The sequence below is a fragment of the Heloderma suspectum genome, chromosome 11 (assembly GCF_057233095.1).
Source record: "Heloderma suspectum isolate Gila_16-S chromosome 11, 16-S_ref, whole genome shotgun sequence".
Taxonomy (NCBI): domain Eukaryota; kingdom Metazoa; phylum Chordata; class Lepidosauria; order Squamata; family Helodermatidae; genus Heloderma; species Heloderma suspectum.
Genome location: NC_139468.1, coordinates 23,702,058 through 23,728,245, shown reverse-complemented (window position 1 = coordinate 23,728,245; position 26,188 = coordinate 23,702,058). Strand labels below are relative to the sequence as shown.

Here is a 26,188-nt window from a genome sequence, read left to right as displayed (position 1 = left end):
GTTCAAAGCCGAGTTTCTGCGAACGCAATGTCATTTGTGTGAACAGAATGACACAGTTATTTGCTATGTCGATCATCCTGGTGAGAGCCTTACAGTGTGTGATCCTCACAAAAACATAACCACAAGGTTGGGTGGGAGGATTGTGACCACAGAAAAATCCATCTATGTAGGGGCTTTGCAAAAACATAGGTGAGGTGGTTGTGGGGTTGCACTGGCTAGCTTTTTCCCTGCCTGCCAGGCCCCCCACCAGCTGTGCGAAGGTTGGTACCAATAATTGGCACTGATGCCAGGCGATGCACTCAGGATCACAGTCCAACTCTGGTACCAGTGCAATATATCAATTTCATTTCCCTTTATGCTGCACCAACAAGACCTTTGATAAAAACTTATTTTAATTAACATAAAATTGAACAATATTCCAACATACACAACTATCCTTACAGTGCAATAAAAATGTGTCCTCATTGTATGGCATTTTTGCATTATGAAAATAAAATGCATAATGGGTATGAATCATGTAAATCTGTAATGCATCTAAAGTTGGCTTTGGCTTTTAAAGTCTTTATAAATTCATAGAAAATATTGAACATCTAACAAAATAAATAAAACATATTTTAATCAGAGATGCCTAAAGATCAGCTTCAAAAATCTGCAGGTCGGGTTTGTTTGTTTGTCTCCATTTACTACTAAATTTCTTTGAAAGAGAATGCACTCTCAGTAGTGCTTAGAAGTGAATGATTGCACCTTCTGTGATGTGAAAAAATAGAGCTCTGTCCGTTTTTCAGAAGTTCAACCCCCACCCCCGCCCCAGTCCTTCATAAAGGGTTTGCAAGTCAAATATGTGATTGTTCAATGAAACTGTTATTTTTAAGTGCTCATTAAAAAGCATCCCATAATCGTTATGAGTCATCACCACGGTCGGGAATTTTCGCCTTCACTTGCAGATCTGAGGATCAATATGCTAACATCTTTCCTTTTAAGAGAATATCTTCAAGCTTCATGTTTTTGGCATGAAGAGAATGCCAAAAACAGGACAAAATGGAGCAGAAAAGGTCTGCTCTTAAACCATCTTCAGTACAGGCATTGCAGCAATCCAGTGTAATTCAATGTGAAGGGTTACTCGACGCTGAGTCCCCGAGATGGCAGGAAGCCAAGAGTTCACCATTGACTTCATAGCTCTCTTGAACGTCCGTGCTCCCCAAGGATGTGTACAGGAAGGCCTAACTGTAATACTGAAGAGACCCAAACAAATCTGAAAATGCGCAATCCAATGCAAGTTTGAAGGATTGCACTTCCAGATGGACAACGTACACATGGAGAGGCCTAACCGCTATTCAGGCGGCGGGCGGAGAGTCCGTAGCTTCCTGTCGTCCAACCCCTTCCAGTACTTGAAGTTGTTGTCCAGGTGCTGCATCAGGTTCGGCAGGTCTGCAAATGCTGAAGAAAGGAAGCAAGCTTGTTTTACACTCGCAAGGGATGGGCGGATGGAGAATGCACCCAATAGCCGAGAACGTTGGGGGCTGGTTATGCTAATTGGAGGGGGAGCAAGAGGTTCTAGCTGGCGCCTCTGGGAGTTCTGAGGCACTACCCCCCCCAAATCCCCTGAAGAAAATGGTTTTTCAGTGATGGAAGTGCAACAGAAAATATTAGCCTGTTTGACAGAAGGGCAATAGCACTTCCGTATCTCTGAAAAGGTATCAGCTGCATTATTTATTACATTTCACACAACACAGATAAACAGTGAGCAACTAAGGCTTAACTAATAACTGCCCCTATTGGAGACCTGAAAAAGGTGCAGACAAAGGACTATCAAAATGATCAAAAGCACCTTTCCTATGAGGAAAGGCAAACAGATATGAAGATTTTTGGTTTTAGACAAGATGACTGACAGTGCCCACACTGGCGACAGTCATTTCCCCATAATGCTCCTCACAATGGGGCATTTGGGGAAATCTAAAATAGTGGCCACCAGCCTGTTGGAATTTTGAAAAACTCTGGTAAGTTTCTTCCCCCCTCCCCCTGCCAAAAATCATGCCCCAACCTCTGAAAATATGGAAGAGGGTGGGCTGCAATCCTATATTCATTTACTTTGGAGTAAGACTTATTGACCCAGTAGTAACGTATGGCTGTGAGAGCTGGACTATAAGGAAGGCCAAGCGCCGAAGAATTGTTGCTTTCGAACTGTGGTGCTGGAGAAGACTCTTATGAGTCCCCTGGACTGCAAGGAGGTCCAATCAGTCCATCCTAAAGGAAATCAACCCTGACTGCTCATTGGAAGGACAGAGACTGAAGCTGAAGCTCAAATATTTTGGCCACCTAATGCGAAGAGAAAACTCCCTGGAAAAGACCCTGATGCTGGGAAAGACTGAAGGCAAAAGGAGAAGGGGACGGCAGAGGATGAGATGGCTAGATAGCATCACCGATGCAATGAATATGAGCTTCAGCACACTCCGGGAGAGAGCGGAGGACAGGAAGGCCTGGCATGCTATGGTCCGTGGGGTCAGGAAGAGTCAGACATGACTTAACGACTGAACAACAACAACAAGACTTATTGAACTCAATGAGACTTCTTTCTGAGTAGACATGTGCAGGATTGCACTGTAAGGGGGATTTGATAAATGTTTGTAAAATTATACATCATGTGAAGAAAATGGATAGACAGATTTTTTTTTCTGTCCATCATAAAAAATAATTATAAATAAACAAATAAATGCTATCTCATCCCCGTAATACCAGAACTGATGTGTGTGTTACTCAAGGGAATGGACAGGGTAGATTCAGGACAGACAACACATTAACTTCTGGAACTCACAGCCACAAGATGTTGTGTTGTCAATAGCTTAAAAGCTGATTAGGCACATACATGGAAGAGGAGGAGAGGTCTAAGCATCTATTTGCCATGATAGCTAAATAGAACCTCCAGGGGCAGAATAAGAACATAAGAAAAGCCATGCTGGATCAGTCCAAGGGTCCATCCAGTCCAGTCTTCTGTACACACAGAGGCTTGCTTGTGGGCTTCCCAAAAGCATCTGCTTGTTCAGGATGGGAAACAGCAAGCTGGACTAGATGGGACCCAGATGGTCTCATCTAGTGGGGCTCTTCTTATGCTCTTAACATGTTCACAAAGCATCTGAATGGGGATAGGTCAGAGGTAGGCAACCTGGTGCTCTCCAGATGTTTTGGACTGCAACTCCCACAATCCCTGATGATCAGTCATGATGGCTAGGGCTTATGGGAGCTGTAGTCCAAAACATCTTGAGGGCCACCCCCTGGGCAGGCATCAAGGGTGGGCATCATTAGGCACCTGCTGAGGGCCGACACCCCAGTAGAGGTCCACTGGCAAAAGCCCCCTGGAGTTGCTCCTCCTCTTCACCACTGCAACCTGCTGGTTCCCCTGCCTCTCGCTCTGGTGGTGAGAAGGAGGAGCAGGAGATGCCCCGGCCTCCTTGCTCACTGGCTCTCTGGCTGTCAAGGAAGCAAGTGGCAGCAATGAAGAGAAAGAGGTGGCGGTGCAAGAGCAGCCGGGGACAACAGTGATGAGAAGGTAGACTCACTGAGTGAGATGGCCCGTTGAGGATGCCCTGCTCAAGGACCCTCAAAAACCTAGAGCCAGCCCCAGTGATGTGGGGTGAAATTTTTTCCAGTGCTTAATTTTTCCACAGAAATTCTTCCATTTCCTACATTCATTTGTAAAAACTAATTTGCAAATATTAATATGCAAATGCTAATATGCAATTTGCAAATACACTCGGCAGTTTCAAAGTTATAATGAATGTTTTTCAGGTCATTATCCCTAGCGAGTATGTATGTATGTATGAAAGAGATAAATGTCTCAGTGTGAATGGAGCAAAACTGAAGATGCCCCAAAAACCTTAGTGGAAGAGAGCTGAACTCTGTTGAAATAGATGAACAGTTGTCAGAATATCATGCACATCTCTTTAGGTTGCTAAAATTATCTGCCAGCAGTTTTTAGTACCTTTGTTTTTTCCCTGAAATTTAAACAATTTAATGGAAATACATGCTATTGTCTTTAATTTTTTTTTTGATATTTTCCAATAAAATATCTACATAACATTTAAATTACATTAAGTGTGCTTTCCTCAAACATTTCCTCAAATATTTCAGGTCAAATACTTGCTATTTTTTTGTTCCAATAACCACATGGGATGGGTTTTTTTTAAAGCTTTGTTATTCACTAAATACAAGAAAATAAATATACTATATTACATCTCTCTAAGGCGTTTGAAAATACTTTGATGCAAACTGAAAATTTTCTGATAAAATGTCTTTATGCAAATTAACCTGATTTGCACTGGAAATTTTTCCCAATTCAATTTTTTCCAGAAAACTCATCACTGGCTGGCACTGCCCCTGGGATCCCCTCAAATATTTTTGAGCCGCTGTAATAAGATAAGAGATTGCTTACCATCCCAAGCATCAAACATGTCAGTGATGAAATAATCAATGAATGATATTTGAGATTTGGGGATACTACACGTATTCCTGTCAAAAACTGGCATCACCACCGGCAAACCTTGTCTCTTCTCCTCATCTGTCTGCAAAGAAAATAATTTCACAATTATTTTAGACTATTATTGCTAATGGGCTCTCATCTACTCATTTAAACATTTGTAAGCTGTGCTCTCAGCTAAAGAATTGGCACCTGAAGCGATATACAAAAAGCAGTTGAAACAACAAATCATTAAAGCAATCAATCTTTAAAACACAGGCAGAACAGCAAATTTTTTAAAATATACAGAGAATTGACAGTTGGGGCATTCAGCTGATCACTAAAAAGACCGGGGAAGTCAAGTCTTTCCAAGATCTGATCATAAATACATTCAGACCAAAATGAGGGCAGAAGATTGCTGCCCAATTGCTTCAGCTTTTATTATTTTTTCCCTATATGCACATGTGATAAATCTCACTTCCCAGATGACTGCAATTGCTGGAGAACCAAACAATACCCTGTAACAGCTCTTCTTCAATAGAGCTTGATATGAAATGGACACCTTTTTTATTCATTTGATGGCTGTTCCGTAGTGACGGAAGTAGGGAATGGAAGCAAAAATTGGCCAAGAATCCAACGCTGGTTATGTTCAAAGCATCCATATGGTGTTTCTTGTGGAGGGCCTTTTCAATGTCCCCCCCCCCCCCGCAGTTATGGAATGCTTTCCCCAGGGACATTCACTTGGCACTATCTAAGGATGTCCATCGCTGGGAAATCCAGCCCTTTTTGGGCACGCCATATTTCTGTGGTGGCCCCAACTCAGCTTGCATTTGCAAGCCAAGCCACAGGTTTCTTCCTGAAATCCAGGAACTTTTGGTGGTTTTAAAAAATTTGCGCAAATTGCAATAGCAATTTGTACAATTCGTGCAAATTCTGTGAATTATGACCAAAATTGGTGCAAAGTACACTAACTGCAGTGGTGATTAAGACGCTGAACTGCAGGCCGGCAGGTCGGCAGGTCGGCAGGTCAGCAGTTCGAGACCCGAGTGCCGCGTGACGGAGTGAGCTCCCGTCTGCAGTCCCAGCTCCTGCCAACCTAGCCGTTCGAAAGCAAGAAATTGCAAGTAGATAAATAGGTACCGCCTCGGCGGGAAAGGTAACAACGCTCCGTGCACCTCGGTGTTCAGTCATGCCGGCCACATGACCACGGAAGCGTCTTCGGACAGCGCTGGCTCTTCGGCTTAAAAACGAAGATGAGCACCACACCCTAGAGTCAGACACGACTGGTTGGGGACACCTTTACCTTTTTACACTAATTGTAGTGGTGAGTTGTGCAAATTGCTATTTACGCAAATTTAAAAAAACAGGAAAATCCGTGAACTTGATGTGGATCGAATTGGGCCAGCTGTCAGGAAAGTGAGCTGAAGTCCAGGGGGGTGAGCTGATGAAAGCTTGGCGAGCTCCACCTCCCAGACAGATTCTTCCGACACCCCTAGCACTAACATTGTTTTCCTTCCTGTTTCTGGCTGAGAACTTAAGAGAGCCACTGCCAGTCAAGAGTAGATAATACTAGGCTAAACGGACTAATGGTCTGCTTGAGCTATGTATCCATATTTATCTAATGGGATAAACAATAAATATATTAAATTTATCTATCATACACTCCCCCCATCCATTTCTTACTGATCTCTTGCAGACCGCAGAATTGAATCACTTTCAGTCCGAGGGCCAAATTCAATTTTGGGAAAACTCGGGGGGGGGGCGCATTCCAGTGGGGGGTGGGGGCTGAAGGCAAACAGGGACGTGCCCCCCTTTTCTGGCCGCCTGTTCCAGTGTCGAACAGAGAGCCAGTGTTGTACAGTGGTTAGAGTGCTGGACTAGAATTCAGGAGATCCGGGTTCTAGTCTTCACTCAGCCATGAAGCTCACTGGGTGACTTTGGGCCAGTCACTGACTCTCAGCCTAACCTACCTCATAGGGCTGTTGTGAGGATAAAATGGAGAGGAGGAAAAGGAGGACTATGTAAGCCATCCTGGCTTTTTTCCTCTTGCCAGGATATAAATATAATAATGAATGAATAAATAATGAAACAGCTCTTGGGGACCAAATTTCAGCGGTGGGCTGGGCCAAAGGCAAAGGGAGCAGGGCTAAACCCCCCCCAAATCCAGCATATTTTAGCTTACAGAACATAAGAAGAGCCATGCTGGATCAGTTCAAGGGTCCATCTAGTCTAGCATTCTGTTCACACAGTAGCCAATGGGAAACCCAGAAGCAGCACATGAGTGCAATAACACCTTCCTGCCCATGTTCCCCAGCAAGTGGTGTCCCTAGGCATACTGCTTCTGACACTGAAAGAAACATATAGCCATCAGGACTAGTAGCCATCAATAGTCTTCCAGTAACTAAGCCTTAGAAGAGGCATTTTAGAATGCGGGGGGGGGGGGAGCTAAGCAAAGCTGGGAAACCACCAAATAATGGGCAATTGGGGGAAAGGTGGAGTTGCAATTATCTCCAGCCCACCGTGTCTCACCAACCTGTGCAAAATATTCCTCCGAGATGCGACCTGCCCACTCAACACACTGCTCCAGAGGCCGACATGGGTTGGACACATCCGCACATTTAATTAGCATCCGTTTGATCAGGATCCGATTCTCAGAAGACGTGAGGACATTCTTTATTGAATCACTGTCTCCGTTTGTACCCTGAACAAATTAAACTAGAGTTTACATCATCATCATCATCATCTATGCAGAAACTTCAAAAATATCATGCGAACACAAAGGATCTTGGTGCACCTCAAACATTGACAGACTCATAGTGGCTTGAACGGACTATTGCACTAGCCACTAGTCCTCATCGGGAGGACTGTGCCCAGTTCTGGGCACTGCACTTCATGAAGGATAGAGACAAATTGGAATGGGCCCACAGGAGGGCAGTGAAGGTGTTTAGGGATATGGAAAACAAGAAAGGCTTATGAAGAAAGGCTGAAGGAACTGGGCATATTTTGCCTGGAAAAGAGAAAAATTAGAGGGGGAACATAATAGCTCTCTCTAAGTACCAGAAGGGCTGTCACTTAGAAGAGGACTTCAAGGGTGCAATCCTATGCATGTTTAGACAGAAAAAAGTCCTACCACTCCCAGCATGCCCCAGCCAGCATGGGTGAGGACTGCACCTTAAGAAAGATAGTATTATTATTATTATTATTATTATTATTATTATTATTATTATTATTGCGGCACCATGGTTTCCATTTATTTCCTATGTTGAAGCTCTTCAAACTTTTGATCAAATTCTGAACAAGTGCAGTTGCCTATATTTTTCCTGATCAATACACACATGTGCACAAAGTAGCACACGTTCACACATGCTCCTTTTATATTATTAATTTAATTTATTTAATTTATATCCCGCCACACTCTCTCACACACACAGAGCTGCTAGATAACCATTTATGCATCTGATGCGCCAGTGTAGCTTATGCCTCATTAAGGGTGTAATCCTATCTGTTTAGATAGAAAAACGTCCCACAAGTTCCAGCGTTCCTCAGGCTGGTTGGGAAATGCTGGGAGTTGAAGGACTTTGGTCTAAATGTGCACGGGTTGCGCTCGAAATCTCTCAGTCTTGAAGATGTCACGCAATACTTTATGGTTTGGGGTTTTTTTGTAATTGCTGCAACGGACTAATTTGGCTACCTCTTTGGAATATATAAATCTCTCTCTCTCTCTCTCTTTCACACACACACACACACACACACGCACTCCAGACATATAAACACACAAACAGACACTCAAGGTTGTTGAAAGCAGCTAGGTATCCCTTCAGAACTACTTTTGCCACACATTTTTTACCCATAAATTGGAATGGTTAAAAATGCATGCTGATGTGGCGAAAGGGTGATTTCAAATGGCGCTAGTAAGTGGGGAAAGTAGCTGTTCTTGACTAATTAAGCCATTTGGAAAAGCTTTGATTCTGTATGGCAGAACCCAGACATGCAGTCTGGAGTCCAAAGTCCTGTCTTATGCTCAGCATCACCATTTGATCATATATTCAAATGGTGCCTCCATGGGATTCCCATTGTTCATCAAGGACCAACTGCTGGGATGACCAAAGGAACTGGTGCTTCAGCTCTTGTTTCGCTGCCTTCAAAATACTTGGGCCCAATCCAATTTTTCAATGAATAAATGGAAAAATTTCAAGGGAAACTCAAAGAAGCCCTTTGTAAAGAATGCAGAAACAGCCACCTCCTGCACAGACTTGTACAAAGGGCTACGAACTCAGAGGAAGCCTTCAGCCCGCTATGCAAAAGTAAACAACATATTAAGGGACAGGCAGCATAGCTGGAACCTCAATTTCCAGCACTTTTTCTTCTTCAGCAGCACACATTTCTGTTCAATTACAAGGAGAGAAAGTGTCTTCCGCAGGGGGCTGAACTGTCAAACCACAACAAAAGCTAATCAGAATCTGGCAAGTGACTGGTTGGGAGATGCCAAACCTCTGTTCTCACAAAACCCAAATTTTGAAATAATTTCCTCAGCTGCTTGTGGGGAGATGAATGGACATATGGCTGAATTGACAACACAATTGCAAGAAAAGATCCAGTATGCCGCACCACAGGGTCAAACTACACATTTTGTTGATTGCATAGCATGTAAGCTGAGGCTTGGGGCACAATCCTATGCATGTTTAGACAGAAAAAAGTCCTACAACTCTCAGCATACCCCAGCCAGCATGGGTGACTGGGGCCTGCTGGGAGTTGTAGGACTTTTTTCTGTCTAAACATGCATAGGATTGCACCCTTATCCTTTTTAAAAACTATACAATAAGTATACATGGCCCTGATTTGGACTGGGACCACTGCACACCAGGAGGGGGAGATTAAACCTCCTGCTCAACATTTGTTTCCCCAAAATTCCACACACACACACACGGAGGGGTGGGGGGAGTCTCCACTGACATCAACGGAGGCATTTTTCTAGCTCCACGTGTGTGTGGAAAATTTCAGGAAGCAAACAGTGTGTGTGGAATGAGGGTTTAATGTACCTCATGCACAATATTCACAGCGAGCATAATGTGGGTTCCTTGATTCCATCCAAAAAAGGACCTTCTAACAGATCTTATTTACTATTTACTTGCACATTTCTAACTTGTCCTTCCTCCAAGGAACTCAGGCTGGTGTACAAGGACACTCCCATCCCTAGTTTTATTCTCACAACAGCCCTGTGAGATAGTTTAGGCTAAGAAAGAGTTAGTGGCCCAAGATGACACAGTTTTTGTAGCTGAGCGGGGATTTAAACCTTTGTCTTCCTGCTGAAAGTCCAACATTCTAACCATTACGTCACACAGGCTCTTGGGATGGAATAGGAGGAAAGCCCTTCAAGATTTTTAGAGACCTAGTGCTAGGCTATTATGGCTGTTTTATCAATTACTGTGTATTTGCTTTTTATTATATTGCATTTTATTCTTTTACATATGTGTATAGTATTTTATATTTTTAACTGTTTTAAAATGACATTTTAGTTTTTTAACTGGTTGTAACCCTCCGAGTAAATACTAGTTATTGGGTGGATTAGAAATATATGAAATAAATAAAAATAAATAAAAATAAATAAGATTTATGGGCAGAAGCTCTCCCCAAGATTTTGTTCTATACCTGTGTGCAAAGGGCCTCTCAAATTATCCACCGTATTTGTTGGCAGAGAAATTGGGGACACCATTTCATCACATTTCTCCGTGGGGTGGGGGGAGAAATTCTCCAACAGTTACTTGGAACAGGGCTCACCATTACCAGTAGTTGTAGCAAAGTTTCTTTCTTGTTTGCTAAGGGTTTTGCTGTTGTTGTTGCTCTACCACCATTTTGGTGGTGTTCTTGAGCTGACCTTATCACTGTGAGGTAGCTGAGGGTGCTGTGTGTGTTCTGTCTTTCTATTACACATCTCTGCATCACCTGACTGCTCCCACATCCTAATCTGAAAAAGCCCTGTGAGAACAAAGTTATCTCATGACGTCTTACCTTGGGCTTTAACTGAAGTGTGGGAAGCCAGGGAGGCTGCAGGCTCCCAGAGAAAAGATTGCACAATAAAAGACAGGACACTGGCACCCACTTCTTGGCCAACTCATTAAGTAAGGTAAGAACCCCTGAATCCCACCCATGAGACTTTTTCTGAAATTTTCTTCTCCTTTGAACACTTTTTCAAAAGCCATTCCTTTTCCATCAAATGGCTGAGAAAAAATGTGGAAGACACTTTCAGCACAGCACTGTTTTATTCTGCTCCTGATCAAGAGCCTTCAGCCTGAAATATGAAGGGTGATTACTTCCCGTATAAGTACTTAACATCCCCCCACAGCTTTCATTTCCCCTCCACTTCTTCGAAGGGCCTCTTACCCCATTCTCTTCCAGTGCAGCCAGCGGCTTGTTGATGCTGTTCACAAACTTGTTGACGTGCTCAAAATGCTTGGTCATTTCTGTGGCCAGGACCATGTCGATAATGGCTTGCCGGAGGGTTCGGTATTCATTCCTGTGTAAGGAAGGCAAAAAGGGAAACACATGGGATGATTTACTCAAAGCCCTTTGGTTCAGCCGACAGTCTGATTGTGGGGAATTAAAAAAAGAAAACACTGCTTTTTTTGGCGATTGCTGTCAACCATTTGAAGAATTTTTAGTTAATCCCCTCCCCCCGCCTTTTGAAAAAATTAAGCAATTATTGGAGCTTAAATGGATGTGTGTATTACTCAAACCTCCAGATAGATGCTTTGTTGTTGTTGTTGTTGTTGTAGATATTGGCAGAAATGTGAGGATTTAATAAACAAATGCTGCAACTCTTTGCTAGAAGGAAAGTCCGTCTTCCCTATTACAAGAGCCCAGGAGAACCAAAATAGACTCAAAACAACAAGCAACCTTCAGCATCACCAATTAAAATTTGCCCTGAGCTCTTAAAATTGGCCCCTTCTGATTAATTAACTACAATTTTAGTTGATTAATCTCCTGCTTAAGTTTGCAGCTTATTTACTAATGCTGGGAGGGGATGGAAGAATCTAGAGGGAGAGTGCTGGCAAACTGGGAACACTATAGAACAGGTGTGGGCAGAAGGGAGATCTCCAGATGTTTGGGACTTCAACTCCCAGAAGCCTCTGCCAGCATGGCCAATGGTTAGGAATGCTGGGAGTTGAAGTCCAAAACATTTGGAGATCTACTTTCTGCCCACTCCTGCTATAGAAGATTTCCCAGTGGCTTCCTGCATATACTGTTCAGGGGTTTGGGCTTAGCATCCATTTATAAACCATGGAGACCTGCTACATCTCTACTGCCAAATCATATTTGTCATCATTCGTTGTTTCCATCCTTCTTTTCTGATGATGGAAAAGCTGCCCTGCTCTAAAAGTCTATGAAGGAGACCTCTCAGGATGATACTACTTCAAAATGCAGGTTGGGGATATAAGTGAATGTTCCCTCAAGGCAACATTTCCCTGCATGTGGAAAGTTAGCACTTCAGGGCGATTAACCTTTTTCCTGATGAACTAGCTTTCCACATATAGGTCCCACATGGAGGAAGTACAAAGATGAGATCCCCTCCTGCATTATAGTTAGTTAGTTAATTTCACTTATGTATTGCTTCACACCACCGAAAAGAGTCATGGAGCGATTTACACAAGAAGAAGAAGAAGAAGAAGAAGAAGAAGAAGAAGAAGAAGAAGAAAAACACCAAATATAATATACAAATAGGGATGCTGGAGAAATCCACAATGGAACCAAATGAGTTCAGATTTTCATGAATTGGACCAGCAGATTCTGCAGTGGACTGGCTTTCCCCCTGTCGGGCAGATTCTGTGGACTTGCAGGGTGGTTTGTTAACTTTCCCAAATTTCGTGCATATCTTGTCATAGAAAAATACACAAAATTTAAAAAACTGGCCCAAAATTTGCATTTCCTCCATAGGCTAAAACGGGAAAATATGCATTTGGGGGGAATTCGGACATTTTCACAAGTGTGCATTTGCTCAAATGCAAATTTGTGCAAATGCAGAAATTAAAAAATCCAATTCCAGCAATGGATGGATGTCAGAACAAAAGGCACCTGGCAATCTGCAAAACACAGATGGAATGGATTTTACACAATCTGAACATCCCTATATATAATAACATTCATTAAAACCCTACAAATTTACAAAAGTATCCATCTAAAAGAAGAACATGTCCCTTGTGCAGTGGTACAGTCCTTGAAGGTCCATAGTAGTTAGTGTTTTTTCAATCCGTTTGAATCAGGTCTTAGAGTATGACTTTCAGAGTGTAAATCTCTCTCCAATCCCATTACTTCCATGCATTTTTTTAAATAAAATGTAATTTAAGATATTTAGAGGCTGTTGCTTTACCACGGCAGATAATGCTATTTTAAAAACCTACCGCTCCATATTTTTAAAAATATTGCATTTCTCATCCCGGATGGTGATCTGAAAGGCCAAAGCAGCGTGGTGGCTCTCCAACACCGCAATGTCATTATACAAAATGGCAAGCTCACTTCCTGCATTGCACAGGAAGGAATTTGTTCGACCTGGGTGATCTACGTCATGAACTGTGGCAGCAATCAGTGCAGCAACTTCATCAATGGGATCCAAAGTTTGCTGAGAAAAGAAGAACATGAAGAAATGTGTGTTTAGTATTCCGTAGCCACTACGGAGTGCCATTTTCTTTGTAAATGTACAAAAAAAATTGGGGGTGTGGAAGGGGGGCAGTGTGGCTGCATATGGCCCATGGGCCATCTGTTGTCCACCCCGAGTTAGAAGGATCCTTGGGTTCCCTTTCTTCCTTCTCTCTTGTGCAAAGTTGAACTTACTTTTACCCTTTCTTTAGAAAGGAAATAGGCTGTGGCATGCAGCACATCAGCAGAGTGGGTCGAGTTATGATAGGAGTTGGACGAGTGATAATTGGCTTCGATGACTTGCAACCATGACCGCAGCGTCGACTCTGAGCAATTGAGGAACTCGCAGATCCGAAAGCGGGCAAACATTTTGAGACCAAGATAAACTAACGGCCTGGAGGGAAATAGAAAGCAATTCATTTCCCCCCTCAAAGCAATTGCATTGGAAGCAAAACTGCAACAATTTGCAAATGACACCAGCCTGAATTGCATTGTTGTTTTAAATGCAGGCATTTCTTCCTTTCTTTCTAGAATTCTAAAGCCACTTTTTAGGGCTATGTCATTACAAAGCAGCATAGAAAAAGGAGTAAGATACAGTGGCCCCATCAGATAAACATACAGATTACTCTGAGAAAGCTGCTCTGACACAAAAACAATTTATGGCCTTAGTCAAAAGCAGCAGTGAAGGGTCTCATGGCCCACCTAAATGCCAATTAGAAAGGAGTTCTACAGTTTTGGGGCCACCACTGAGAAGTTTCTGTCTCTTGTGCATGCCAACCTAACCAGTTTTAGTGCTGGGCACCTGAAGCAGATCTTAGCGTATAAGCAGGATTACACAATAGAAGGCAGTCCTTCAAATAGCCTTCAAATAATCTGGTCCTGAGCCATTTAGATTTATACACAGTCTAAAAAAACGAAAAGAAAAAACCCTGAGATGAAGTCTCATTGCACTGCAACAGGAACAGCACTCACAAATGAAAGCTGAGGGTAGGGATTAGCTACTGGTGGCCTGAAGGCAAAATCTGGCCTATGGAATACCATCAGATACTCCTGGCCCAAGCCTTGCTCTATCATTAGGCAGAGTGAGATTCCCTTCTTGAGGTGGCAGGTTTTAAAGGGCAACATATTGTCAATTATTGAGTTTATGATTATATTCTGACTGCCAGGATGCAGTGGGGGATAGGGAGGCACCTGTTGGAGTTTCTGCCTCAGGCACTAGATTTTGGACTGCTGGCCAGTTATGTTGCCAACTTGGTCTTTAGAGACACTCCAAATATCACCTTTTTGTTTGCTCCAGTTAACTTATTTACAAGTCATGCAGCTTAGAATGACCCCTTCTAATATTTAGGATTTGATCACAAAATGGCCACGAAGCTAGCCAGTGGACTTTCGGCCCATCGCCCTCTCCCACCTAATCTACCTCACAGGGCAGTTGACAGGAAAAAGGACATTTCGGAGGAAAGGTGGAATAAGAACCTGATGCAACCCTTGGTAGCTTTAGGGGACCTAATGGAAAGTTGGTTCGGACCAAATGGTTCAGACCTAATGGTTGGTTTGGGCTCCTGATGGTTTGGGCTCCCAATGGTTTGGACTCCTAATGGTTGGTTCAAGCTCCCAAAAGTTCAGACCGAATGCAACCCTTGGTAGCTTTAGCAAAAGCACTTTTGGGAGGAAAGATGGAATAAGAACCTAATGAAACCCTTGGTAGCTTTTAGAAAATGCTGTTCTGTGTGTTGCTGTTGTTTGCTAACAAACCTTTTATGGGTCGCTGCTTCCAATTCAAAGATGTTAAAGTCCCAGTATTCTTCATTTTCCATGGCTTGTGCTATCCTTGGTGGTATGTCATTAAGGGAGATGGGTGAGATTAAACTGCCTGGAACCTGATGAGTTTCTATGAGATAAAGACACATGGAGAGAACAATTATAAGCACACTCTGGCCTTTGCCATCAGCCAGGGGATCAGAAGCCACTGGGAGGCTGCCCACGCTGCCTCCCAGGGAGAACGTTAGGGCTAGAGGGAGCCCGCCCTGGTCCACATTGGCCAGTGACAGAGCAGCTGCGAGGAGCTTGTATTCCTCCTTCCTGCCAGAAAGAGCCAACTACCGGTTTTCCCCTCCTTGCTAGACTCAGCTCGAACTGCCGGTTGTCCTGGGACTGCAGAGTGGAAAGGAAGTGCTCTCTGGCCCCAACCATCAGCCATAAGAGTAACAGCTGCTGGGTTATGTGTTTATAAGCCAGGGGTGTAGAACCTCAGGCTGTGGGCCAAATCCAGCCCTCTGGGGTTCCCCTGATGGACACACCCCTTTCCCCTGATAGCTGATTCTTTGGTAGTTTCCTGGTGTTTGTGTGATTTTTCCCATTCCCAAAGGTTACATGTGTGAAGAACGAATCTGAGTGTGTGGAGAGTTCTGGCAGCTCAGGTTCGGAATCAGAATGGGAACAGCGAGAACAGAGGGAGGCACCCTCCCTAGTGAGCCCAGATACAGCGAGACTTTCTTCCCAAGACCTAGAAACACAGATCGCCCAGCCTGAATGGCTCCCCATTCCTCCACCATGAATACTCAAGTTTTGGAGGGAGAGAAGGAGGGCAAGGGGCATGACTTGAGGGGAGCTTGGGTCCATCGCAGAGTGAAGTGGGAAAAGTTAGGGGCAGGGTTCAGACGCACTGCCAGGTTGGCCACTCGTGGAAGCCAACGTAGGAGGGAGCTGCCCTAAGGGAGAGGCATCCCTGCGAAGCAAGTCTGACCGAGAAATTCATGCCCAGACCGCTGGCAACTTCTCTAACTTCCACTTTGGGTCCTCTATTGATATTCGTAGATGTGTGGGTTAGCTGGTTCTAAGCAGTCAGAGTTTCCTAGAATCTGCATTTGTAAAGAAGCTAGTTGTTAACTAATAAAGAAGTGTAGCTCAAAGCCCTGTTTCCTGGAGTGTGTTGATTGAGAAGGGAACGTGACAAAATGCTTCCTCTAAGGCTTAGGTACTGGCAGTAGGGATGTCAGAGAATTCCGCCACGGATCTCGGTGAGGCCGAATGCCAGTGCATTCGGCCCCCCGAACTCCGTGGCGGAACGGCCTGCCACCCCCCCGCCCCCCTGCGGATCCCCCCTGGGACGAGACTTACCTGGGGCGGATCTTCCGGACGGCGGTGGCTCCAGCGGCGGCTTCAGCTGGTCTTCCGACCGGCCGCCGCTGCCATTTGCAGTCTGTTCCCCCCCCCATTTGTGATAGGCTACATAAAGACTTACGTAGCCTATCACGTCTGGGTTAAAAAACAACAACAATGCATACGCAAATGGCGGCGGCTACGGCCACCGCCATTTGCGTTCCTTATTTTTGGCTGTCTTAGTCTACGTAAACATTTACGTAGACTAAGACGGAGAAAATAAGGGGGAACGCAAATAGCGTAGCTGCCGCCATTTGCATATGGGTTTTGGGTTTTTTTTTAACCCAGACGTGATAGGCTATGTAAGTCTTTACGTAGCCTATCATGGCTGAATTTAGGGACGCAAACGTCCTATGCAAATCCTATGTATTTGCGTCCCTGCTAGCCAGTGGCCAGATATCCCCGCGGAATCCCCGCGGAGTGGAGCCAGCCGGCCAGGATTCCGGGGGGAGGGACGGAGCGCCTCCCCCCTCCAGTGGAACCCGGCGGAGCCAGGTAAGCGGGGTTTCGTACACCCCTAACTGGCAGTAAGAGCTTTAAACTAAAATATGCTGGTATTTTTGGTCCTTTGGCCCTGCCCACTACTGGAATGTGGATCCCAGGAGGTTCTCCAAAACTGAATTTGGAAAGCAGTTCAACACACCCCTGCCTTATAAATACCAAAAGTCTGGGAGGTCCATTGGTCCAGATCAAATGCTACTGTTGGGAACATGTTAGTTCAAGAACTGGTACCTGCATTTGTTTACTTTCCTCTTCCCTCCCCAACCCTTTTTCTTTTGTATCGTGCCTATTAGATTGCAAGCCTGCAGGGAGGGACTGTCTTATCCTTTCATCTCTATACAAAGCTTAAAAAATGTTATGTGCTTAACAGTGCAATCCTATGCATGTTTAGACAGAATAAAAGTCCTACAACTCCCAGCATGCCCCAGCCAGACCTGCTGGCTGGGGCATGCTGGGAGTCGTAGGACTTTTTTCTGTCTAAATCTGCATAGGATTGCACCCTTAATAAATATCATCAACAACACATTGGGCAATTTTCAAACTATATGTATCCGAAGGTTGTTTGTATTAAGCTTATCAACTTCTTGACCATTATATATTGCAGTAATTGCATGAAATTATATGCAAATTCTTTTTAAAAAATCTTTGTTGCGCTTTATCCTCAGCTTAAGTAGTGGAAGGTCACTAATACTTGTACAGGTAAACAAAACATACACTTACGTTTTGCTGATAATATATACTCATTCCCTGATAATCTTCGTAGACCATCCTGTTTAAGAAAGAATGAAAATAATAAATGGATAATAATTGAGACCCTATTGATTTCAACCTAGGCACAACTGAAACAGGATCCAACCTGTAGACTTCCAGTGTTGTTCTATGTCCAGTGTAAGGTAATAAAATTACGCAGGAGGCTATTGCTGCTCTGTGTCTGCATCTGGCTTCTATTTTAAGAATAGTAAGTCAATTAGTCTGGAGCTTGGAAAAGGCTGCCTGGTTCTTAAGGCTCCTTCAGTATTCCTTCAAATGTATGGCCACAAAATAAAGCTTTCATGACACCTTCCAGAAACAACAAGCGGACAACCTTAAAAGGCTGATCTATTATCACAGAAAACTGTTTCTTTGGCACTTTTTATTAGAGCTGTGCTGAAAATTTCTCCCACTTTTTTTTCAACCATTCTCATTCCATTAGGTAGAAAAGATATTGCATTCACAAAGAAATTCAAAGGAGAAGAAGGCAGGAATGCAAGTCAGAGCATCCCTGACAGATGGCAGTCCAGCCTCGTCTTGAATACCTCCAGTGTGGGAGAGCCCACCACCTCCCTAGGTCATTGGTTCCATTGTTGTATTGTCCCCCCAGTTTCTCTGCCCACAAATAGAGGCCATTTGCGCACAGCTCTAGTTTCTATGCCAGCCTTCCCCAACCTGGCACCCTCCAGATGTGTCCGACTGCAACTCCCAGGTTGGGGAAGGCTGCTTTATATGAATGTGCTTCACAATGCTCATTCTCCCCTGTTACAAAGCACGTTTCATTTTGCCACCTCCAGCAACTGGAGATGCTTGCGGGATTTGATCTTTGCGAATCCCACTAAGAACTGACCCAATCCTCCCCGCCTGAATTAATGGGTGGATTGGGACTTAGGTTATCCACTTCCTGATGTTGCAACACAGTTATAGAAAACGCAGCTCAAGAAAACTCAGCGCAGCTCAAAAAAGCACATCATCTGGCTAAACATTAGGCAAAACCTCCTAAGGGTAAGAACTGATTGAGACTGGAACAGCCTGCTTTGGGAGGTCGTGGGCTCTCCTTCACTGGAGGAATTGAAACAGAGGCTGTCTGTCTGGCCATCTGTCTGGGATGCTGCGCTTGGAAGATTCCTGCATCTAGCAGGAGCTTGGACTGGATCAGGGGAACCCAACTTTTATGGACCTTTGGGAATGAGAGAAACTGCTATGGACACCACCACAAAATGGTTCTCATGAAGGATGTGGCTAGTCACATAATGGCTGCCGTGGGGGCCTGGCAAGTCAAAAGACAAGTAATTCACTCAAGGAACAGAGTACAAGGAGAGGAAGGGTCTGAATCCCAAAGCCAGTCCACGTATTTGACCCCAAAGAAGCACAACAAAATACCCATTTAAGGTTGCAGTCTTATGAATGCTTACATGGAACTCAATGGGAATTGCTTCTGAGTAGGCTTACATAGGATTGCTCTGCTCCTCTTACACACACACACACACACACACACACACACACTTCAGCCCCCCAAAAAAGGAAAATGCCCCTAGCCCCCAAAGGAAAAAGTTTTCCTTACCTCAACCCCAGGCTCAGCCACTCCATTCCCCACTCCATTCCTACCTCCTCCTCTGCCATCAGAGCCCCTGCCCAGGAAGGTGGTGTGTGTGTGTGTGTGTGTGTGTGTGTGTGTAGAACAAGATAAGGGTCTGGGAAGGGAGAGCAAAAGAGCAAGGGCTGGAAGGAGAAAGAAATAGTGAAAGAGAGTCAGAGAGAGGGGGGTGAGAGAGAGAGAGAGAGAGAGGCTAGGGACTGGGAGGGAGGAAGAAGTAGTGAGAGAAAGAGAAAGAGGTGGGGGGAGAAACAGCACAGCAACAGGCTGGGAGGGAGAGGAAAATAACAAGGCAAAGGGATAGAGGGGAGAGAAAGAGCAAGACTGGGAGGGGGGAAACAGCAAGGTGAAGACATGGGGAGAGAAACAGCAAAGATAGAGGCTGGGAGGGAGAGGGAACAGGGAGTCAAAGGGGTAGAGAAAAAGCAAGGCTAGAAGCTAGGAGGGGAGAAACAATGAGCTAAAGAGGTGGGGGGATAGCAAGGCTAGAGGCTGGGAGGGGAAAACAGGAAGGGTAGAGAAAAACCAGGGTAGAGGTTAGGAGTGGGGGGAGAAACTGCAAGGTAGAGATGTGGTGGAAGGAGAAATAGCTAGGCTAGAGGCTTGGAGGGAGGGGGAAATAGCAAGGCTAGAGGTTAGGAGGGGGAGAAACAGCAAGGTAAAGAGGTGAGGGGAGAAACAGCAAGGCTGGGAGGAGGAAGAAATAGCAAGATAAAGGGGTGAAAAGGAGAGAAAGAGCAAGGCTAGTGGTAAAGAGTGGGGAGAAACTTCAAGACAGAGATGTGTAAGGGAAGAAATAGCTAGGCTAGAGGCTGGGAATGGAGAGAAACAGCCAGATACAGGGGTGAGTAGGAGAGTATGCAAGGCTAGGGGCCATGAAGAGAGAGAAAGAAGAAGGCTAGGAATGGGGAAGGGTGAAAAATAGCGATAAACAGGTTTGGGGAAGACAAATAGCAAGGCTAGAGGCTGGGAGTGGAAAGAGATCAAAGGGAAACGTCTATGTGGGTGGAAGAAAATTGGGTGGGGCCAGGAAGCAACTCTTTCTTTCTCTTCCTGAATGCCGAACAGCTGATCAGCAGCAGGTTCAGGAACAGGAATGAGAACCTGGTGCCCTGATGTTTTTCAATGTTTTTATTAATAACACATTTTTGAAGGGGGCAGGGAGTGGAGAGCTTCATGGGCACCATTGGAGGTCTCATGGGTGGCGTTGCATCCGCGGGCACTGTGTTGGCGATGCACGGACAAGATGACCATCAAGGTCCCTTCCAACCCTAAAATTCTGTGATCCTACTTACTGTCATCAAGCCTCCAACAAGGTCACTTGTATGCGGGTCTTCATCTTTCGTCCCAAGCTGCGGAGAGTATAACTCAGTGGTACGCAGGATCTCAAGCACTCGATCTAAAGCTTCGGCGACTGGCATAGGACTGCTTTCTTGTGCAGCATTGATAATATTTATTACCTAGATTGAAAGAAAGAAACCTGTACATTCTAATCTTTTCTTCCCTAAGAGTGCCCCTAGGAAGGCTGGCATTCTGGCCGCATGTTCAAACAGAACGGTCGCCAGACTGTTGGGTTAAAAAACAGAACCCCAACTCTCAGCCACCTCATCGCCATGTAAGTACACCCCTCTTCCAAAAGTTCTGGGACTTTTGCCCACCTCCAGAAATATTCCCCACTACTACCTTCGCAGGAGATGAATTGTTCTATTCAAAGGTGGGTGGAAGGAATTACACCCAGCACTAAAAAAACTCCAAGGAGTAATTCAAGAAGTCAAAGTTTAGTTTACTGTCAAAACCACGCAAACTTAGGAAGCTGCGTTATACAGAGTGCGTTATACATTGACCTGTATCCAGTATAGCTCAGTACTGTCTACGCAAACTTCGTTTGGACATGATGCTAAGCCATGGTTTAGTGTTATGTTAATGAGCCTTGGACTCTCCCCTGCCCTCTCCTCCTCTGGCACTGCTGAGACAAGATCAGAAGATTCCGTTCCATTTTCACTTAACCGCAGTTTAGCATTATATCCAAACTGGACAAACTGTGATTACACATAATAACTATGGTTTACCATAACAAGACAACTTCTGAAACCATGGTTTATGAAGCTGGCATGTTTCAATAAACCATCGTTAAGCTTAACCACTGCTTATGGTTCACTGAACTGTGGTTAAGTGAAAATGGAAACAAAAGCTTCTGATCTCCTCCTCACGGCTGCACCAGAGGAAGAGACAGGAGGAGGACCAGAGAAGGCTGAGGTTTGGTCCCATGAGGCTAAACCACAGTTTAGTGCTGCAATACAAGACCACGGACTGGAAGTTGCTCTCCAGCTATTCACAAAGGAGTCTTTCCCAGCCCTATCAGAGACTTGTTCTCATAAATTTTAATTTAACACAGCCTTCTCCAACCTGACGCTTTCCAGATATGTTGGACTACAACTCTCAGGAGATGCTGTGAGTTGAAGTCCAAACACATCTGGAGAGCACCAGACTGGGGAAGGCTGGTTTAACATCTTATCATCAATTACATTTATATCCCCATTTTACTGTTACAACAACCCTGGGAGGTAGGTTAAGCTGAGTGTGTGTTTGACTGACCATGGTTTACTGAGTTTGGACATCACAGGGAACTGTGGTTAATTTAAAATCGAAAGCAGGTATTTTCAATCTCCTTCGCTGACATGGGAGAGAGGAATAGGGCCCAAGCAAGCCTAAGGTTCATGCAGCCTTGTTCCCCTTGCGGGAAACCATGGCTTCTTGCTACATCTGAACTGGACCACAGTCTACAAGGTATGGATCCTGAAGTCGTGACGTCAGTGACTTAAAAACAAGCCAATGGGCACAGTAAACAGGACTTTCTCCTGTGCAGGCCCATGCAACTGGGAGGGAACCATGCAACAGTATGGTAGTTTTACGATGGGAAAAAGGAAATCCTTAGAAAATGATAGCCAGTGGATCAAAACAAAGTCAAACCATGGCATCATACCTTAGTTATTGGTGCTTCAATAGTCATGGAATGTATCCTGGCCATAGATGAATGCCTTCTCTGTGAACTGCCTATGCGGGGGAGGGGGGGAATGGAATAAAATTACTGAGTGGTCTGAGGGTGCTTCCAGATGGAGGGCAGCTATTCTGTCTTTTCTTTCTTAAGGGATTGCTTTTTGGTAAGAAAAAAAAGACAGAAGAAGAGGTGAGAAAACATGGGAGGGCTACAAATGGAAGATGTCTGGTTCCCCTGTAAAATTCCATGTATGATGTTCTTATCTGGAAACACCCTTAGTTTATCAGAATGATTATTAATTTTTCTAGATTTATGTCCCACTCTTCAACCATCAGGTCTCCAAACTAGGTTACAACATTTTAAACTGCTAAAGAAAAACCAGCAAGCAATATCAAAGTGTAACATGAACATTTAAGTACTTAACTGTGCCATCCTATATGTGTTTACTCAGAAGTAAGCCCCACTGGGATCAGTGACAGTTACACCGAGGTAAGTGAGAAGACTGCAGCCCAACACTGCAAAATGCCAGCAACAGGTGCCATTGTCTAAATAGGGTCAAGGAACCTGCAGCTCAAAAGCCCAGATATTTTACCGCCTTACTAAAGGCATGAATAGAATGGATCAGGCTTGATTTCATGGGAGAAATTCACCAGGCTTGGAGGTCTGTAGCCCCCCTCTCACTTCTCCCCACAGAACAGGCTCTACTCATTTGAACAGGAAGGACCGGGGTGTGCATACTCTGCATCTAATGACAAATGATATAACGTACCATCGCTGCCCCGAGAGGTGGTTGATCTGACATCTAGGGAGCCTTTCCTCCTGTCCTTGTGCCTGCAGCTCTGGATATCTGTAGAGACAAGGAGGTTGTGTTGTTTCTACTGCAAGAGGGGACATTCCCATTTTGACAGGGGACAGGGCCTTCTTAGCGGCTGCTCCCTGGCTCTCCTTGCTAAGGGAGGTCGGCTAGCCCCATCTCTGCTGACCTTCTGTTGACAGGCAAATACTTTTTTTTTATTTAGACAGGCCCCTAAGCTGACTGTTCTGGCCACTCGAAATGTTGCGTTTTGGTCAACTGGCTGTTTTGATGGATTTTATCGCTATTTTACCTCAGCTTGTCCCAGCCTGGCGCCCTCCAGATCTGCCGGACTACAACTCCCATCATCCCCAGCTGCCATGGCCACAGTTTGGTGGAAAGGCAGGAAATAAACGTATGAGGTAAACAGATAATAAATAAAAGTCTGCTGCTACTTAAACTTGATATATTGACCCCTGAGTTTTCTCCCTGCCCCTGCCCCTTTCCCTTCCCATTCCTTTTTCCTTTTGTGTCATGCCTTTCAGACGGTAAGCCAGCAGGCAGGGATTATCTTGTTTTTCTTGATGATATGCAAGCTGTTCTGGGCGTCTTTTCAGCTGAAGAGCGGGCTAAAAAATACTTCCAATAAATAAAGAAGTCTAGAGAAGTAGTTTGGAGCAGCAGCTAGAACAGCAGACTTGGATTCAGGAGCACTGGGTTTAAATAACATTTGGGCCAGACCCATTAGCTCAGGGCATAAGCCAGAGCCGCTTAGACATGGATCCTGATGATGGCGGAAGGCAGCACCAATATATTTACATTGCATGGCTTTCCAGTATCTCCATCTCAGCTGGAACAGAACAATGGCGTTTTCCACACCCCAGCTCCTCAGAGGAAAGGCAGGCTAGAGCTATCAATTAAAAAATGTGCACGGCCATAGATCTACAGATGCCTGTGCAGCGGTGCTGCCAGAACTACCGCTGACTTTATTCTTCACTTCCTCACAGGCAAACAGCAACAAAACCGTTCTTACAGAACCTCCTTAGAGAGCGCCTTCTCCCCTGCATCCCAGTCCACCGCCTAAGGTCCTCCGAGGGCTCTCTGCTGCGGCTGCCTCATGTGAGATGGGCAGCCACACGCAAGCGGACCTTTTCCTTTGCCGCCCCTCAATTGTGGAATGACCTGCCGGTTGAAATGCGCCCGCTGACCCCGTTGAAGGTTTTTAAGCAGGCATTAAAGACTGTATTATTCCGGCAGGCCTTCCCTTTTGAGAACTCCCGTTCCTTTTGCTGACCTCTGAATACTGTTTTTAAGCTGTGTCATTTTATTGTTGGATTTTTAAAAAAATGATTTTTAGATCAAAGTTGGTTTTAGTTCTATGTTGTTGGTATAGACTCTCCGTATGCTTTTATGAAAATGGTTTTTAAACTTTGTATATTGTATTTTAACGTTTTAACTTTTGTAAACTGCCCAGAGAGCTTCAGCTATGGAGCAGTATAGAAACAACAACAACAACAATATAGTAGGGGCCTCTGATGTGGTGCCCATCGGTCCCAAAGTGCCCATGGAAATTTCTTGTTGTGCCCACCAGGCTCCTCAATATCTTGATTTTTATTTTAATATTTTTAAACTTTTTTTTTTTACTGGGAAGCTAGCTTGTTGCAAAGCAAAAAGGTACCCTCCAGCACCACCTTTATTTGAGTTCAAAAGGTCCCACCTCTGCCATATACTTAGGTCCTTGGGTTACGTTACTTTTCTTATCATCTCAGTGGCTTGTCTTCTGGGAATGAGTGTTTGTGACCTGTCATGCCCACCCATGGCAGCCATTTTGTGAGAGCACCCTTGACACTCTCAAAATTCCAAATGTGCCCACTGACCCAAAAAGGTGGGGGACCCTGACTATAGAGGGAGCTAGCAGAAATTCTCACTTTGAGGTATTTTCTCCTAGTTACAGGAGGGTAGATTTGGATTGAACATTAGGTGAAATGTCTTATGGTAAGAGCAGGTGGTGAGCTCTCCCTCCCTAGGCATCTTCAAATAGAGGCTGGGAAGCCATCTAATGGGAATGTTCTAGCTGTGGATTTCATGGACTGAGGAGAGGGGTTGGGCTAGAAGGACTACAATCCCCCGCCCCCCGCTCTAAGATTTTAGACAGGGCTGGCCCATGACATTTTGGTACCGAAGGTGCAAAATCCACATTTGCTGATTGCATTTATTATAACCTCTCTTTTCCCCGTCATGGAATGCAAGGGGTTGCCAGGAAATCTCCCACCCAGACCCAGACCAGATCTGCTTAGCAGGACTGGTCCAAGCTATTTTGCTGCCTGAGGCGAAGTACAAGATGGCGCCCGTTCCCATTCCATGGACAAAAATCAACAGAACGGGCGACAATAGGACAGCATCTTCCAGCACACCCATGTGCTCCACAGCCCTCTCCTCCAACATTGTGCTGCTGCCTCCCAGCTGCTGCCACCTAAAGCAATTGCTTCATTCTGCCTAATAGTAGGGCCAGCCCTGCTGCTTAGATTCAGCCAGACCGCTGAATCTAGGACCATAATCTGGACTGCCCAAATGGTACTGCTGACAATGGTAAAGTTAACCGATATATTCAACTAAATTGTTGACAATCAGTTGAACTTCTACGGTGACCAGAATCTGCCCCTGGAAGTGGTCATAGTTGTTCCAGTCCTGCCTTGTGGATACCCAACACCTGTGGGCTGTTGCAGAAGCCAAGTAAACACGTCCTTCATGAACTCCATCCCAGACATGACAAAACTCAGACTCTGCCCTTGACACATTACATCCAGATTTAGGAAGCTGCATCCGCAACTGCTTCTTAGACACAGAAAATGAAATTGGAATCTCATTCTCCTACGTACCCATTAAATAGTCAAGGTTGCCAGTTCTGAAACACAGCTGCCCGGGGCGGATAGTTTTCCATTTATTTAGTCTCCCTGCTAGAATACCACTTTATTGCTATGCAAATATTATTGCTTTCTCTTGCGCTGTGTAATCTGTGCTTTTCACTGCAGTCCTCTTGTCATTGCTTCCTGACTAAAAGAGATGGTGTAAGAGAGAAGGTGGCATTACCTGATTATTGGGGAGTGGGCCACCCTCTGGCCCCGCTCCCAGAATCAGGCATGCTGCTTGACTCCACCTCTAGGCATCTAGGTGTTAGCCTGGTGAGCCGCAGTGACGAAGCTTCACACATATCCATGACTGAATATGTGCAAGCTCACACACATGCGCATACGCATAGGTTTGTGCATATGCGCATACACATCAGCTCACACATACACATCTTCA

At 44.8% G+C, this 26,188-nt stretch overlaps 1 protein-coding gene across 5 annotated transcripts in view; it reads right to left on the bottom strand.

Moving 5' to 3' along the window:
• Positions 1-376: 376 nt before the first annotated feature.
• PDE8A (phosphodiesterase 8A) overlaps positions 377-26,188 on the bottom strand; it is a 233,260-nt gene continuing 207,448 nt past the window's right edge. For 4 of the 5 annotated variants that reach the window (XM_084817234.1, XM_084817232.1, XM_084817235.1 and 1 more), the window contains 11 exons: positions 22,859-22,936; positions 22,075-22,145; positions 20,387-20,551; positions 17,465-17,513; positions 14,837-14,972; positions 13,277-13,475; positions 12,847-13,064; positions 10,832-10,964; positions 6,984-7,151; positions 4,427-4,556; positions 377-1,437 (listed from right to left, as the gene is read on the bottom strand). In XM_084817234.1, coding sequence (XP_084673360.1) covers positions 1,331-1,437; positions 4,427-4,556; positions 6,984-7,151; positions 10,832-10,964; positions 12,847-13,064; positions 13,277-13,475; positions 14,837-14,972; positions 17,465-17,513; positions 20,387-20,551; positions 22,075-22,145; positions 22,859-22,936 — 1,454 coding nt within the window. In that variant the 3' untranslated portion in view covers positions 377-1,330. Of the gene's footprint in view, positions 1,438-4,426; positions 4,557-6,979; positions 7,152-10,831; positions 10,965-12,846; positions 13,065-13,276; positions 13,476-14,836; positions 14,973-17,464; positions 17,514-20,386; positions 20,552-22,074; positions 22,146-22,858; positions 22,937-26,188 lie in introns of those variants that run through there. The other variant, XM_084817233.1, reaches the window with a different exon arrangement.